At 39.2% G+C, this 17,649-nt stretch overlaps 1 protein-coding gene across 1 annotated transcript; it reads right to left on the bottom strand.

Moving 5' to 3' along the window:
• Positions 1–6,502: 6,502 nt before the first annotated feature.
• LOC139618667 (all-trans-retinol 13,14-reductase-like) lies at positions 6,503–16,556 on the bottom strand. Its single transcript, XM_071474801.1, has 12 exons — positions 16,201–16,556; positions 12,890–13,072; positions 11,830–11,968; positions 11,429–11,531; positions 10,482–10,677; positions 10,185–10,382; positions 9,652–9,771; positions 9,417–9,555; positions 9,121–9,230; positions 7,860–8,026; positions 7,145–7,304; positions 6,503–7,049 (listed from the first exon to the last, which is right to left on the bottom strand). Exons 1-12 carry the CDS (start codon positions 16,358–16,360, stop codon positions 6,901–6,903), a joined length of 1,824 nt encoding a protein of 607 aa, XP_071330902.1. The 5' UTR covers positions 16,361–16,556; the 3' UTR covers positions 6,503–6,900.
• Between the last annotated feature and the right edge of the window lie 1,093 nt (positions 16,557–17,649).

Raw genomic sequence — 17,649 nt, 5'->3', positions numbered from 1 at the left:
TGTATTGGTCAGGAGTTGAACTGGCAACTCGCCTGCTCAGACCATTTGCTCTCGTATGGTATGCACCCTAACCGCTCAGCTATCAGGCTGCACGGATGAAGTGTTTTTGTCGGCCAACCCAGATGTTAGCATTACCCTAGTCCCTTGACAAGGAGCCAATGGAATTTTTACATTGGTGTTTGGATTACTGCAGACAATAAACTCTGCGACAAACAAAAAAGTTTATGATACATAAAGGTTTGGTTCAGTGGGATAGTCTCCACTAATGAACACCACTTTATGAGTTTTGAAGCCTGAATACAATCACCAGAAGTAAAAATCTAATGTTAGTCTATGACTGAAGTACACCCTGGCCACCACTATACTTTCAACTTGTAGTTTGATTTAGCTTTTACCTCTCCTACAAAAACCTCCTCTCTTACAAAGTCAGTATTACTTTCCCAATCGTGAATATAACCACAACGAGGCTGCAGGTGGACTGGTGAGTAGATGGTTTTTTGTGTTTGGCTTGATGATGTTTAACTTCCCCAACAACATCTGTAATTTCATTTAGCTACTTGTTAGCAGCTGACCTTATTTAAGTGCTTGAAAAAATCATGTAATTTTGAGGTTTAGGAACTCATTCCTGTGGCACTCTATTAATCTTGCTAAGGGACAAACGAAATGAAGATCAAAGGTGGTCAAAGGTCAAGGCCACGGTAACCTCACAAAGCACAGTTTTGAGAGTGTGAACGCAATATCTCGGGAATTCATCAAGAATATCTGTAAAAATTTGGCACAAATGTCCACGTGGACTCAAACATTAACTCATTTTGATTTTGGCGGTCAAAGGTCAAAGTTCAAGGTTTTGGTGACTTTTCATTCTTGTGATATATCAGGAATGCCAAAAGGTAATTTTATTATACCTGGCACAAACATTCACTTGAACTGTGTGTATATGTATGTGTATATGTATGTGTATATGTATGTGTATGTGTGTGTGTGTGTGTGTGTGTGTGTGTGTATAGGGTAAATAATTGTGAAATAATTGTAATTAATAAAACTTATTGTGAAATAATTATGAGTGATGTCAGCTTTTGATGACTGTAAACTGTTATCCAACTTGTTTGTCTGAAAAACAGGTTTTGCTGGACACCACCTGGGAAGTAAAACTGGGAAACATTCAAGTCTGGCAGTCAGAGTTTGCAGTCATCCTTCAGAGGTGTTCATCCCAGGTAAGCAATAGTGTCACTGCTTTGAGCTTCTCATATTAACATAATGTTTTTCTAATCTTTTTTTTCTCGTACATATTTATAAGCAAATTTAGGATTATTTCAGGCTGTACATTTTTTGTGCTACTTAAGTTGCATTACTACAATTCTGGCTCACTCCAAGGTCTCAACATAACATATTAAGGAAGTTATTACAGATATCTATGTAAAACTCATGTTTTATGGCTAGATTTTATATGCACTGTTTGCTCTATTTTCATCCTGCCTCAGTCTTGATGTTGATCTTGTCTGCAGGAGTTTTGGTGTCTTTATGAAACTCCCATGTGCACTATTTACCTTATAGAAAATTCTATATTTCAAATTGTTTACTGTTCTCTTGAATTTTCTCCTGCGATGGTCAGTGAGAGTCACCTTTTATATGCAACTGAGGCTTTTATTTGATGTATAATTGTCAAATATATAACAAATTACATTTTTATATATATACTTCAATATATCTCAACTAGCTGTTTTTGCTTTGGACTTTGTACTTGTACTTTGTAAACATGTCAAGAGAGTTATTGTTATTGGGTCTTATTTGGCACAAAAATAAAAACTATACACCTCTGTGTGGCTTTTCAGCAAATCTTTGACCTATAATAGAGGTCACATGCCAGCTGATGTCCAACCTTCATGTAATATGTCATTAATGTGATGTAAAAGTTAATATAAATCAAGTGAGTTTTTCTCTCTCTGTATGTCTGGGCAGGTGGTCACACTGCAAAGCCGGACATCATGGAAGTTTTAGACGTAGTATTTGGGAGTGTACAGACAGCTCTGTCAGTTGGTGGTGTCATAGTTAAAGCAGCACCAACACATCGCCAGTGCAACATTGAGATTACAAATGACAGTGTTAACTACACTCTTTGTAACCCCAGGTAACTACAAATTTTTGTCTCAATATTTTACCATATTTTCTGTGATATATTAAAATCTGACCTAATTCATAATTGTGTTTCTATCCTCAATGTCCAGGATGTACATTAATAGGGGAAGATGCAGCAAGCCTTTGCCTCCCACAATCAAACAGTCCACATCTGGGGAGGTGGAATTCACCAAGACTCGGTACACGGCATCTGGATCTATTGGCATCTTCACTTATGCTCTCCTCAATAATACCACAAAAGAAGCCACTGAGCAAATAGCTGTTCTGTTCAAGGTGCCGTTTGACCTCAACTCAAAGTCAAACGAGTACGCAGTGGGAGTCTTTGACATGAGCATGGACTGTAATCGTGATCTTTACCAGGAGATGTCAAAGAAAACGGACAAGGCATTCGTCAGAGGTGAAGCAAAGGGCCCCTCTCTCACTTGCAAAGGCCAAAATGTTACCATCATGGCTACAATGTCAGACTGCTACACACCTGTTATGAAGGTGCAAGTGAGAGATAACTAAGAAAAACCTCTGAAATTTCCAGCATGAATTCATGGATTTTGTGTGTGATTTTGTGCTGTTAACTGGTGCTCCAGGAATGTGTTGCATCTAAGTAATCTGCAAACATATCACTTTTAGCAAATAGTGGAGTGAATTTTTTTTTTCTGGATTTATGTTCCTATTTATGTAGACTGTAAAGACCTATGTTCACTGCAGCTTCTAGCGAGCACCATTGAACAGACAAGTCTGTCTCGCTTTACTGTATTTGTCCATCGCTCTGTGTTGTAGAAATCATGTGAAACTGATACCCACTACTTGTGATGGTATGTTGTTAATATACTGTACATTCTGTGTGTCGGTGAGGTTTTCTATTATAAGGTTATTATAAGGTTAAGTATAAGTTCTATATACCTAAATGCAAAGACATTTTATTACTTAATTAATGCCTCTGTTTATTTTTTATATTATTTTTGGTGCATTTAATTTATTGTGTCATTTATTTGATTTTGGCAGTTTCAGGTCTCCATAATATTGTGTTTGTGAAACCTAATTTCAAATCTTCCCACCTTACATAATTATTAAACATCATTTTGTGTCAGGTCAGATATGTTGACCATATTTCATATTACCTGTTTAACATTTCAGTCTAAACTCTAAATAGGTCATATCAGCAAGCTAACTTTGGTTTTGTCTGCTGGTTAAGTTAGCTACATATCAGTTACTATACATAAATATTTAGTAACACTAACCAATCTCTTTTCCAATGTTACAAGCTTATGTTATAACTAGACTAAGTTTGAACTGATACACAGCGACCGGGGTTCACATTATGGGTGTAATACGATGTTAAACTAAAGTGGATCATACCATTTCTTAATCTTGAAACCGTTGGTAAATGTAAGTAGCAGTAAAGCACTATCCAGCTTGTTTAATACACTTAAATTCTTACTTTCAGAGTTTCTGAATCAGCAAATGCTAATGTAAGCTCATTTCTAACTTTAGCCTTAAGTTACAGTTTAGCTAACTAACATTAGCTAGCTGGTAGCGCGCCCTTTCTTTTCTCTTTTAAGGTAATTTATCTTTCACTCGACTACATTTCAGTGGGAAATATTATACTTTTTACTCCACTACGTTTATTTAATAGCTTTAGATACTTTTAAGATGAAGATTTTACCCAAAGGATAATATGACAAGCTCTTAAAATAGACTATTAAAATAGGCTTTAGCATGCTACTAAAGATGGTTTCCATCCTTTATTTTGTGACATCTTATAAAAAGCAGTGTTTAATCTGGGTCACATTTTGGATGTCTATGCTTTGTTAACAGCTCCACCAAAAGTGATTTTTTACCTCTAAACTTCTCACGTTTAATTTCAATAACTGTTCAAATCATCCAATATCTCACAAATAAAAGATTGGAGAAAATCACCATCATTTAAAAACTGCACACATTATGTTAAATAAGATACTGTAAGGCAGTGGTTCCCAAGCTGTGGGCAAGGGCTTGTTTGTTATCTCAGTCTGATTGCCAAAACTAGATTATCAAAACAGATAGTTGGTAGGAAGAGTTAAAAGTAAAGACAGTCAGGAGACAGATGGTGAACAACAAAGAAAAATCCTCCTTCCCCTGCTTACAGTTCAATCCTGAATGTTCGATCATCATCATTGAAATGAAAAGTGCACTGAGAACACATTATTTGGCCTCCATATTGTTATGGGATCAGATGTGGGCCACTAACATTTTTGCATTTAAGTGGGCCTTGAATTAGAAAAGGTTGGGTACCGCTGCTGTGCTGTACCCTTACACCCTGGAGAAAAAGTTGACCCCCCCCCCCCCCCCCCCCCCCCCAATATAATTTCGACTGGATATAACCAGTTCCTACACTGTAAGAAGTTGTTAAAATATTATGGGTCATTATCAATAATTGAATTGTTGTTTGTGCCTACTTAAGGATTATTAATTAATTAATTAATTAATTAATGGATTGATTAATTCAGTCCATTAAATAAAACCATTTTGATTGTTTGTCAGCAGTTTAATTACAGTAAAACACCTACATCTACTGTGTAAAACATGGCAGAGTTACAGCAGTTTGTATTGGAGAGACTTAACAAATTATTTGTGTGGGGAAATTTCCCAGAGCAATAATTAACAGTACAATTATTAAATGTCTGCTGTGAAAAGACTGTCATTCAATAAAAAAAACAGTTTGGACATTTCCAGTCAGTGTAACACATGTTGCTACAAGTCTCTTAACTCTAGATCAAAGGAGTGAAGCAACCAGGGCTCACTTGCAGAGCCACGAGGATTGCCAGGTTGACTGCTTGTGGTTTCTGGTAGAAGGCATTAATCTTGACAAAAAAAAAAAATCTCAGTGGTGAATTTTCCAGCTCTAAACTTCAAATGTTTTATCAGATTTCCACAAAAAAAAAATCAGCAAACAAGCGGCTCACACATACACATCTATCACACTGCTAGGATTAGGTCCCCTCTGGCCCTTGTTTTCCATGTGTGTCTCCCTCTCCTCTTGTGTGTGTTTGTCCCCAGTGTGTGTGTGTGTGTGTGTGTGTGTGTGTGTGTGTGGCTTCCTGGTTTGCTGTTCCCGCCAGTTGTGCCTCTGCACCTGCCCTCAATCAAACTCATCGACTCCAAATCTGCAGAATTTATGACTGGCTCAGACCTGATTGTTCCAACACGCTTTGTGGTATCATGTCCCGCTAACTGCTTTGCCTTTTGTACTACTTGCTTCTTTGAAACCCTGTTGTGACCTGTAATCTCCATATGCTCCAGATTTTTGCTCCAGTCTGCCTACCCACCCAGCTGCATTTGTTTCCTGGTCATTGCCTGTGTAGTCTGCTCTGCACCCTGCCTCACTGCCTCTCCCTCGCCCTCAACCCCTGCAACCTTCAACCAACGTGCCACCCCTAGACTTTCAGTCTCTTCCCCACTCTAGCATCTCCAGCCATCAGCCTGTACCTGGATTATTCCCCCACCACCACTTCGCCCCAGATTTCTTAGAGATTTCCTCTTTATTCACAAAACATTACAATAAAAGATAATTATTTTTTCCATCATTTTTCATCATTTTTTTCACCTCTGAATTCTGTGTTCTGCTTTGTGGGTCTGAAAACACAAAACCTTACACATAAAATGTAATCTCTCTTCTCTGTCTTCATCTGTCCCACATAATTCCAGAGGAACAAAACAGGGAAACTGGACTAAGAGTGAGTCAATGGCAGCACAAAGCATCCAAGCCAGAGAGGCCTCTTTAAGATAAAACCTTTATGACCTTTATAACATTTAGTTAATAATATTAATGATGGCTCAGGCTATTCCAGTGAAGCAGCGTGAACTGTACCAAGACACTGGAACTACCCATCAAAACTGTTACACCTAATTACACCTGTGATTTTTCTGTTGTGATATATCAAAACGTCTGTGTAAAAGGTGTGTTAAATATGACAGAAGGGATAGATATGAAGGGAATGTGGGAGATTTGTTTATTTTAAATCCTATGTAGCACAAAAGGTGTTGTTGTTGTTGGTTGCATTGTGTTAAGAGGATACAATCGTATTGGCAACCCCTAGTGACATCACCCATAGGTTTGCAATTTGCCCATCGCCATCTTGGTTTTTTGAAAACAGAAGAAACCATATTTGGACAAGAAGGTGGAGCTGAGGAGTGAGGGGTGGATCTGACCTGCTCTGTTCTCTATCCTGATTGTCAGTCAGGTCGCTGTGTGGGGTACAATCTGTCAGTCACATGGTAGCCCCGCCCTAATGCATAATTGTCCATTATCCTCCATATGGGACTGTAATTTAAAAAATGAACATCATGTTGTGTTGAAGAAGACTTGAAACTAGAGATTGAGACCATAAACTCATTAGGAAAACGTTTACTAAGGTAATAAATCAAGTGAGAAGTAGAGACATTTTCCCACAGACTTCAATACAATCTGACTTCTTTTTTTACAACCAGTGGAGTCGCCCCCTGATGGTCATTAGGTAGAATGAAGGTTTAAGGCTCTTCAGCATTGGCTTCATTTTTCAGACCCAGAGTCTACGTCCACTTTTATATACAGTCTGTGGGTAGCAACATGAAGATACAGTGTACAACAATGGACAACAAAATATTATTCTAAAATTACAACAGAAACTGTGTGACAGAGCTCGATTTGAGAATCAGATGTAAAGAATATGTAAATGCTATTTCAATGTTTGAGAGGAGGGTAAACAGCATTTATGTGCATTTATACCCTCCAGTACAATCCTGTCACCACTAGGTCAGCTTATGATTGGTGTGTTTGCGTTTGAGGTGGGTCTTCAGGGCTAGAAGGTCAATATAGAGGATCTGATTCAGGACAGCAGAGGCGCAGAGCAGTCCACCGTGCAGAGCTCCAGCCATGCCGTTACAGAATACGTCCTGACCTGCAAACACACAAAAACCCACACAAACAAACACTGAGCAGGTGTGTCAAGGTGTGTAGAATCTACACTTGAAACCGTCCTGTCTGTCAGGTCACCTGTTAGGTAAAGTCCGTCGACTGGCGTCTGTGGCCGTGTCTTAGCAACCGTTTCTGGGGTGAAGCGCTCCAAGTTGTGTTCAGCGCCGTACATCTCACCTCGTGGAGCGCCCAAATAGTAGACATTTGTCAGAGGGGTGGCAGCATCCACCATCACCACCTGAACACACACATCTCGTATTTGAATCATCCATTGTTTATAAAAAAAATGTAACCAGTGCAGTTTTACAGTGAATACTCATTTTTCCTTTGAAAGTATAATTTGAGCTCTGCCTAAACAAGCTAATTAAGACAATGAACAACAGGCTGAATTGACACAGTAACCACTTGAATGTAGGTTGCTCTTATAAGAGGATGACAACACAGTTACATCAGATCTCATGCTACTAAACTGGTCAACTCATTCACCACGTGTGAGAGAATTTATCAGTGAATTCAATTCTCATTCACTCTGTTTAAAAATGCAGCCATACCTGATAAAGCTGCAAGAGGGAGCCAAATTGCTAACGATCTTGCTAACGATCGTTGAAGGCTTATATTATTGAATTCTTTTGTTAGAGGTGACTTTCAATTAGGAGAAGTGTGAGCTTCATCGGCTGTTCTGTGTTAGTTTTAGTTTTGTGCACATGGATATGGATGCAAGAGCTGTTACAGTGTAAATAGCTGTATAAAGGCACAAGTACATAAACAGCTACATACAAGCACGGACAGATACCTTGTCTCGCAACTGTGGGAAGATGGTTAGTGCCCACTCCAGCAGCTCTTGGGCCATGCTGTTTTTGAGATCCAGGTAGTCCTGTCCCCTCTTGCCAAGCTTTGTCCCCTCCCATTCCTGGAACCACTCATAGTGAGCCATGGTTAGCAATGTCATACAGGACTTTCCTGCAGAGAGATAGGTAGGGGGAGCGATACAAAATTTTCCGTTCATTTAACGTTTAATCCTTTTAAATGAATTCCTGGTTTGTCCAGTAAAATTACTGCTTGTGAGTAAACTTGCATTGGCCAGTTGAACATGTACAGGAGCACATTAAAGGTAGTGTGCAGAGTGACCGAGCTAATTTACCCCACAAGCGTTCAGGCAGAGGAGAAGACACCTGCTCCTGTAGGTGTAAAATCCTGCCTCAACAGAGAGCTAACTGTGGTGTATTGTTTGGGCCCCTAATAGGCCTTCAAACTGGGTTGGATTTATTTTTCTGCAAGACACCCACACCCACACCCACACAGCCCATTGTAGGTTTTTAGCACAACAGTGGCAGGACAACTTCCTAACATCAATTCATAGCCACTGGACATTTTGTATGTTCAGGACATGTAGTCCTTTAAAAATTTCAAGCAAAAGATTAGTTTCACAGACTGATTAGACAAGCTATATCACAAATATTGGAAGTTTAAGGAAATCTGAAAACTGTAAATATTAGCACGCCCAGCTAACTAGCTACATACAGATGTAAACTACTGCTTTTTGTGTGTGTGAATGTTTCAAAGGCAAGGGCCATGTCAATAGCTAATTACATTACTTTGCGGGGTTACAAGCCATGTTGTCTTAAAAAAAAACCTGTTCAGGACTGAAACACCCATTTACTTACAGTGTAGAGTTATGATGGCTCCTTTGTTTTACTCTTTATTTGGCTCAAGGAAGTTTTGTTTGTCAAACTCATCAGTTATTCCTCATTGTCAAGTCCTTTACTATTGTAAGGGTGAAGCATACTCTCTATAAAATATGAACATTAAAACCTGTTGCTTGTCCAAGTGAGTTTTTCTATAGACAGAATCCAAACCATCAAATCAAAGACCTTTATATCGGCCAAGCTCTCTGCATTTGTACCGTGGTAGAATGGAAAGCTGATCACCTAGTTGCATATCTGCCAGAGAGGAATATAAAGGCTCAAGGAACAAAGAAAGGGATAAAGATGACAAAGATTTGATGGGCAGGTTGCAAGCAAGTATACGTTTGTGTACATGTGAATGTGTGTTACCTGGGTGTCTGATGCTGGATGTGGGATCTTTAGCGGATGGGAAGGTGATGAACATCATGGGAATGTTCCCTAATACCTCATCTCTGCTCAGGGAAGAGTATTGCTCCATTCTTCACACATAGTTTTATGTAGACAAAAATAGATGCAAACACAGACACATTACCTTAATTAATTCAATGAAAAATATATGAAGATGGAATGAAAACTATAATAGAAAAGAGACAACAATGTGGTAAAGTCTGCACTGGAAATTAACAAGGAGAACAGGGAATAAAAAATATATGCAAAAAACCTACAGTAAATCCAAGTTGTTGTCTTTATACATCCAGAAGTTGGTAGACACAATGCCTAGCTCCTCTTTGGTTCCATCTAGACCAACAAAGACCAGGAAGGAACCCATACCGTGACGTACCATACCCAACAGTGACTGGATCTCTACAAACACAAACACACATTACATAAAATGTGCAGTGGAAAAAGACAGCAAATGAGAAAAGAATACCATGCACTGTTCAGTCCACATGTGTTTACCTGGTTTGTCCTGTACTTGCTGTGGCAGAAACTTCTGGAAGGTGTTGAAGATGCCAGCGTTGGAAATGACAACAGGCGCATGAACCTCAATCTCTTGTTGTCCTTTACGCACTGTCACCCCTGACACACAAATACGCACACAAAAAGTCTTAATCTCAAGGAATCATCTCGCATTGCTTGGTTGAAACTCACGTTTTTGATATTTTAGCTCACATATGCCTTAGTGGAAACTGATCCTGCTAGACCAGCCTTTCACAAAGTGTGGTCTGCAAGCAACCCCTTGTGGTCCACCAGTAGATTTGTCAAAATATCATATTTTGAATTATTTTTTATATTTTGAGCCTTCTAGCAAGTAGTGTTTTTTCAATATTAAATCAACTCTTGTGTAAAGTCAAACATTATGATTTGAATTGGCTGTTTTACAGTGTTGTTGGACTTCATGTCATGAACAGAACCAGTTGTGCACACATGCATGTAAGTCCACAGCATCACAGAACGCCCCCCCCCCCCCCCCCCCCCCCCCCCCTTCTCACCACAGGCCTTCCCCTGCTGGTTGAGCAGGATGCGTTGCACAGGAGCCCTGACCAGCACAGCGCCACCTGCTTTCTGAATGACAGGGATGATGTGAAAGGCAAACTCACTGGCGCCCCCTCGTGGGTAGTACGCACCACGTTTGTAGTGATGAATAAGGAGCGCGTTAATGAGAAAGCTGGACTCTTTCGGAGGGACCCCTAAAAGAAAATAACATTTAAAAAAAGAGCGTTGCAGAGGGTTATAACTGTGAATGTGATCTGTATGATTGCATGTGTGTGTGTGAGTGTGTCCAGCACCATAGAACAGGTAGGCAGACAGTGCCTGCAGGTCTTTGTTCTGTGTGAGGCGGGACATCATTTCTGAATGGTTGGTTGTTGCCAGGGTGAAGACTGAAGATATTTTATTTAACAGGCCAGTACGAACCAGGAAGTTAACCAACCAAAACGGTATGATCTTCAAGACGGCGATAAGTGGTGTCCGGCGTGCGGCTAGCTGCAAAAGGAGGACGCATAAGCATATTCATCAATAAGACTCAACAAGAAACTTTACTTGTGAAGCTACGTTTGTATGAGAAATGCAGTTCAAGTATTTTGTACTAATGGTGCTTTCAGACAGCGAGCAGTTGCTGCTCTGCCTCCGTTGTTTCAATGTAAATACAACACCAGCTGAGCCGCTCAGGTCAGAAGCAGCAGCAAGGAGGGGGATGCCACTGTACTTCATGATTGTTCAACATTTCTTAACTTGTCACAGCGACTTATTGTGTGACCATGGAAACCACCAAAAACATGGAAAATGATACAGGAGCGGATTTTACTTTATCTGAGAATCACACATATCTTCACCACCAGACAACAGACTGTGGTGTCTGCCTGGTAGCATCACAGGTAGAACCACAGCTGTGGGAAACCACCTTAAGGGTAAACATATTACTTATAAAAATTATTGTGACAATTATTTAAATGATTAGAAAGTGAAAAGTGTAATATGTACATGGACCTGTAGGGTCAAACAAGAGAAAGATGGTTTAACTCTGGCTTCCCTCTGATGCATTTAGGTCCCTTTTTCAATGCTGATACACACAGTTGGGTGTCATCTGCATATCGGTGAATACCAGAACTGAGAATGCGAAGGACGGCCACTACACCGGCCAAAAAAAAAAGAAGAGCAGTGGACTCAGAGATGAGCCTCCACATTCTGTCACAGGAAAATTGTCAAAGATTTTAACTTTAACCTCCGTCTGTACCTTCATCAATCTCATGAACTCATCAATGGCCTCCTCCTCTCCTGGAAACTGCTTCTTTAAGCTTGCTGCCATCTCAGTCTTCCCTGCATGGATATGGTACTTCCTGAGAATGACAGAGAAGTAAGATAGGACAGGTACTGTCAGGATGTGAGAAAATAAAAGCATATTACTACATTAATACATAACTTAGAAGCCTTGGAAAATATTAGGAAAACATACATAGTTCAAGGTTAAGTTTTGTTGTTAATTTATTATGGTTGGTTACTCCTGGAAATGAGCTCCCAATGCAGTAATGTAGAGTAAATATAGAAAAGCCTTCAAGAAGAAATAGGGGACATGAAAGTAAAAAGAAATGAAGGAGCTGTAAAATATACTGTAAAAAGTAACGAGACTTGCCCTACCTGCGCTGGTCCTGCTGACCCAGGATCAGTGTGTCATAGTGCTGCTCCAGTCGTGTGAACTGCAGCTGTCCCTCTGTAATCTGATCCAGAGCAACCCTCAGCAGGCTGTTCTCATGAAGCTGGCCCAGGTAATGGATACCTGGTGGTGGCAGGGGGGGGGTTAATCAATCAATCCTCCTTAGTTCACTCAAAATATTAAAGAAAATCTAAATTACTCCTTTTTCATTTTGTTCAGTTGATAAAGTGGTTGATCCTCTGAGCTCCTTTCTTCAGAAAAATGTGATGAATTTGCGTCATACTCATTTCCTCTCCTCTTCCATGATCTGAACTCAGTTCTATGTGGCCAACACTCTCCAGCTTCACTCTTATTCAACATTGAACTACTAGAAGTGGTGCAGCAGTCAAGTTCTACAAGATGCCCTCTTTGGCTAATGCCTGTTAAGTTGTTCAAAAATGTGTGTAATTTATCACTTTTGAGAACGTAATATTTCAGGAACGCCTAGATGGAATTTTATCTGGCACAAATACATACTTGAACTCAGGGATGAACTAATTGTAATTTGGTGCTCAAAGGTCAAAGTTCACTGTGACCTCGCAAAACACTTTTTTGACTCAAGTATGAACTGATTAGAACTCATAAAATTATTCATACACTAATGTTGACACAGTTTAACACAAATAAGATAAAATGAATGTGATGACATTGATGACATTTTATATCCAAAAGGTCAAAGGTCAGTTTCACTGTGACATCATAATGTTCTGCAAAAACGCTTCCAGCTATAATTCAACTCAGGAATGGGAGATTGTGACCTTTCCTGGAATTTGACTAGTTGGCATAAGCTTTGATAATTGGTAATTGGTCATTTTAGTGGAATATGAAACAAATATAAAATATGCTAAGTGTTTGAGTAAGTCTCAATATTCCAATTATAAATCTTTGTTTCAACACATTATAATGATCTTTCACTAACTGGAATAAAAGTACATTGTAGCAGCAGGGGTGTGTGCTGGTGTATGTGTGTTTGTATACTAGTCTGCACTTATGTTGTCATCTTACCCACATCAAACTCAAATCCCTTATTCTGGAAGGTGTGTGTGCAGCCTCCAGCCTGATCATGTTGCTCCAGAACTAAAACTCTCTTCCCTGCTTTGGACAAAACTGCCGCTGCTGTCAAACCTCCCACACCACTTCCAATCACCACTGCATCCAGAGCAGTGGGAATGCGATCTGCAGAAAAACCTGCAAGGAGACACACATTATACTTTAAAATCAGCTTGGTAGATGTTTGTGAAGCAGGTCTCAAGCACATTTTCTTGCCATCTTCATTGTAGACAAAGGTTTTCAATGGTATCACAACTCTGAGAGACTGTGTCTGCAGTCACAAAGGTCTTAGATATGTGTCTTCCAATAAAGCTAAATATAAAAACCCAGCTACAGAAAAAAATTTGGTCAAGTCAGTTTACACCGCCCGCATCTTTATAGATTCAGTCAAACCCACAGAGCCTCACGTGCACCTTGATATTTTGAGTCCAACCTAAATTTTACACACATATACAGATGGGGTTCAAATGTCTGAGGCCACTTTGCCATTCAGGTGAACAGGGAACTCTGTGGACACTGGTCTCAGTTTCAGAATCATGTTTTTATATATATAAAACAGGGGAGAACACAATTGATCACTAAAAGTGGATCTTTATTATAACCCATTTTTTTCCTTTTCATTTATTTCTCATACAGATCCTTCTGACTTTTTGGGTTTTAAGCAGGAGATTTCAGAAAAGTTCTGAATTAAAAATCTGAATTATGATTTCCATCTATTACTGTCTATGAAAAGGACAGTTCACTATTGACTGATTTAAAGATAAAATAACATAAACTGCTGTGGCCCTCTCCTGCTACTCTGGGCTCTCTGGGCTGTATTTATGCCTTCCTTGTGGTTATGGGATTTCATTCCCCTTGCCCTGTGGCATTCCAGAGCTTTATTACCTGACTAATGATTCATCTTCAAACTATTGAATTTCATTAATGAAATGATGAAAGTTATGCACCTTTACTGGGGAACAGGGATTAGTGCAGACCACAATCATTCTGACTCCAAGCTCAGAGCATTCTGAATGCATCATCTGCATTCATTAAAGTTTTAGCACATAAATAAATAAATGTATGTATAAATTCAAGATCAAACTTTATGTTCCTGTGAGGTGAGTGCAGAGAAAAGCAGCTCCTCAGTACCTCACTGCTGCCAGGCTGAAGAAACCTGCTCTGAAGGTGCTCCTTTTATCTGCTATTCAGCCAAAAAACTGTAATGATTATCATTATTATTATTATTATCCACAAATTACGGAAAATATTTATTTTACATTTAAATAAGAAGGATTACAACAAATACTCATAAGTATTATAGGGGAAATTACTCAAGGAAAAAACTAGGTTACTTCCTGGTGACAGTAAAATGTTTTCATTAATGCTTTAATAAGTAAAATCACAACAAGGGGTCAAAACATTTAAGACCAAATACCAATGGATATGCCAGATACTGTATATCTAGTTAACTCAGCATGGGCCATGCTTACAACATCATGAGCAGCACAAAGTGAACATGAGTGAGCTTTAGCACGTTTGAGTGTTTACGTGAGTTTACATCAGTACATGCCAATGGTTCAAGTGCACTCCTTGCTAAGGTTAAATTAAAGCCCCTCTGCTCCCTGCTCACATGCTCTGTCTCTACATCCTATACAGGTTCTCGTTCCTGTCCAACAACAGACAATGTGTATTTTCAGGCTTTTTCATTTTATTCAATTTCAATTCAGAATTTCTTTCTTAACACAAAATATGGTGTTTTTAAACAACTGGTTCCCAATCAAGCAGCCTGGAAGGGCAAAAGTAAAATTAGATTTTTTTTAAATAATCTTCAAAATATAAAATATAATTCACACCACAATTAATGTCATTTGGCTGCACTAAAAATGTTGCCAGTAATCAGAAAGGATCTTCTTAGTTTGTATACAAATCAATGGATTTTCCCTCAAAGCTACTCAAAATTCAACAGTGCTCAATCTGTGCTCTAATGCTGCCATCTGGTGGAAATTTAGACAAACATGCCACGTCAAATGAATGTGTCAACTATGATCCTGTATACAAGTTTCTTTTTTTTTCAATAATTAACCAATAGCCAACAGAAGATGCATTTTTTAAATAATGCCATCTTAAATCAAAATTATTTCTTAAGCCCAATTCAATCAATATTTTTTATTAACCTCAGTTCATAGGTTGGTTGAGTGGGGAATTGTTTTTTTCTCTTCAAATGATTGTGGCCCTATGCAGAGTGATGAAGAGGTAGCATCCAATTTTAACACTTTTTAAAAAAGCAGTCGTTGTAATAGGGAATTTTCTGTCGTCTTAACATGTGCAAATTTAACATATTAGTGGTAAATTAAGCAACCCAGATACAGGATGGAGCCTGATCAACCGCCAGCTGGGTCACCTGGGCGATGATATATCTAGGTTGTACCAAAAGGTGTGTGTTTAAACTGGATGCTAAACTAGACGATTTGGTCCAATCACAGGGCGGGGATGGTCATTACCAGTTGTTACACACTGTGGCTCCAAAAACCTTGCACAAATAACTTAGAGGACAGCCCAAGCATATGATAGTGTGCAGTGGAAAGCTACAACAATAAAAAAAATCACAACTTGATGATTATAAGAAAAAATTATTTACAGTATTCATATAGGAATGATTGTGTCCCAGTGTTTTTGATCCATATAAGCAGCTGATCACTGTACCTGTTTTCACTATAAGCTGTTTCCAGTTTGTATGAAATCTATTACAGATTCTGACTAAAACTATTCACATCAAATGTGTCTTCATTTTCAATTCCATAAAGTAAGAAAAAGTGAATGTGCAACACATCAATCAAGAGCTAACAACAGTCACTGAGAGGCAGGAAGAATGAAGTGCAGAAACAAACAGAAGGAAGTTTGGTTTTATCCTGGAAAGCGTTAGACTTGTGAACAGCCATAGTAATAGAGATGCTCAGTTCACCTTGTTTATAGTCTGATAAATGCACATATGCATTTGACCTCTGCTTTTTACGTAGGTGCCTTTGTGGTGTTGGACATTGTTGGCCATTATGGACAGGCCAGACTTCAAATATTTCAAACTATATTCTAATATCTATATTTTTAGATTTATTTTTAAATAAAATGTTTATCTTTACTTTTTTGGCTACTTGCTTGCCTTAAATTGCCCAGGGACAAATAAAGTATTTGAAATTGAAGAAAATTTAAGAAACTCAAGATTCAAGACTGTTTACATCAGGTACAGAATGACGTTTTTCAGCCACCACAACTTTTCTTTTTTTTACCTTTCTTCAGCCTCTCGTCCCTCTGTTTGCTGTCGGTGACCAAGGGTCCCGGTGGCCTCAGGCACTTCTCGCTGAAAACCTTGTAGCGCTGCCGAGTAGACAGGAATAAGGTGAACACCACCACCACCAGCACACAGGCCAATACACTCCACCACCACATAGCAGAAGATGGAGGATGGAGGATGGAGAGGAGAGGAGAGGAGAGGAGAGGAGAGGAGAGGAGAGGAGAGGAGAGGAGAGGAGAGCAAGGAACAGGGTAATATGAAGTAAGAAGTGATGAGGAGAAGGAAGGAGTGAAGAGAAAGGAGGGTGAGACGAGAAAGATGACAGCTATCCTCCAACCAGGCCTTCCCTCAAAAAGAGCAGTGAACTGCAGAGAAGGAGTAGGTTAAAGTGAGGGGCGGAGTGAAGGAACAGGAGGAACGATGGTTATTAAGAAGCACAATCAAAAGACACATGATGACATTCAGAAAACTCTGACTCGCAGATAACACATTCTCCACACCACGGTCATGAGCACGGCAGAGAATGGCAGGTTTCATCAGACTCCATTCATTACTCCACCACCAGTTAGCTGCTCATTACTGAACTGCCCTAGGACGAGTGCGTTTACAAAAATCTTACTGTAGAGCTGAAATCATCACAGTTCCACTCAATGAGTGAACAAAGATGCTTTCGGAGCTGCGATGCTGTGAACGGGACACTGGGACCATTTAGCTTTCTGGCAAACTGGGCTGAGGTGCATGTGTATGTTAGTAAAGATTTATAATTATTTCAATTCAGAGTTCCAGAAGCAATCAGTGCGGCTGCCTCAGAGAAAAGCACAACAAAAATTCATTTGTTTTCAATCAGGTTGTATAAAATTCAAAACTTATTATTCCCACACTATATGTGGAAAAATTGTGCATGTCGCACTGCACGATTTAAGTCAAATTATATAGTCTGCAGGGATGCTTGAGCATGGAAAAATAAAGGCACTAAATGAAACCAGAAGTAGAATCATACTTGTAAATGGTTCAGTAAAGAACTCTCTATTATATATAAGGGTAATATATGATAATATAACATCAATTTCAAATGAAAATATTATATGTAGGGTGTAAAACAAGCGTATGAACATAGCTGTTATAGTTAACATAGGTAACATAGCTGGCAAGTATCAACTTTCAGGGACTTCAGCTGACTCGGATCTAATGCAGTCTGAACAAAACTTTATAAAGATTAGCTTTACAATGCAAAATTACATTTGCCTGTGCACATTAAAAAATGGCACTAAAGGGGCAGTGCCGTAAAAAGTGATGCCAGGGCATCCTGACCAAGTGTCCGTATGTGATGAGTTGGGACAGGGAATGTGCTGACCTTCTGCAACACACTGCTTTCTTGTTTTGAGTTTTTCAGCAAAGCACCGGTTCTCTGTCAGGTGAATTTCACCCTCATTTGCAGTTCATT

The sequence above is a fragment of the Trachinotus anak genome, unplaced genomic scaffold, assembly GCF_046630095.1.
Source record: "Trachinotus anak isolate AG129_WGS33_773 ecotype Australia unplaced genomic scaffold, CSIRO_AGI_Tana_v1 ptg000003l, whole genome shotgun sequence".
Lineage (NCBI taxonomy): Eukaryota > Metazoa > Chordata > Actinopteri > Carangiformes > Carangidae > Trachinotus > Trachinotus anak.
The sequence above is the reverse complement of the archived record's forward strand: the minus strand, read 5'-3'. Positions and strand labels throughout refer to the sequence as shown.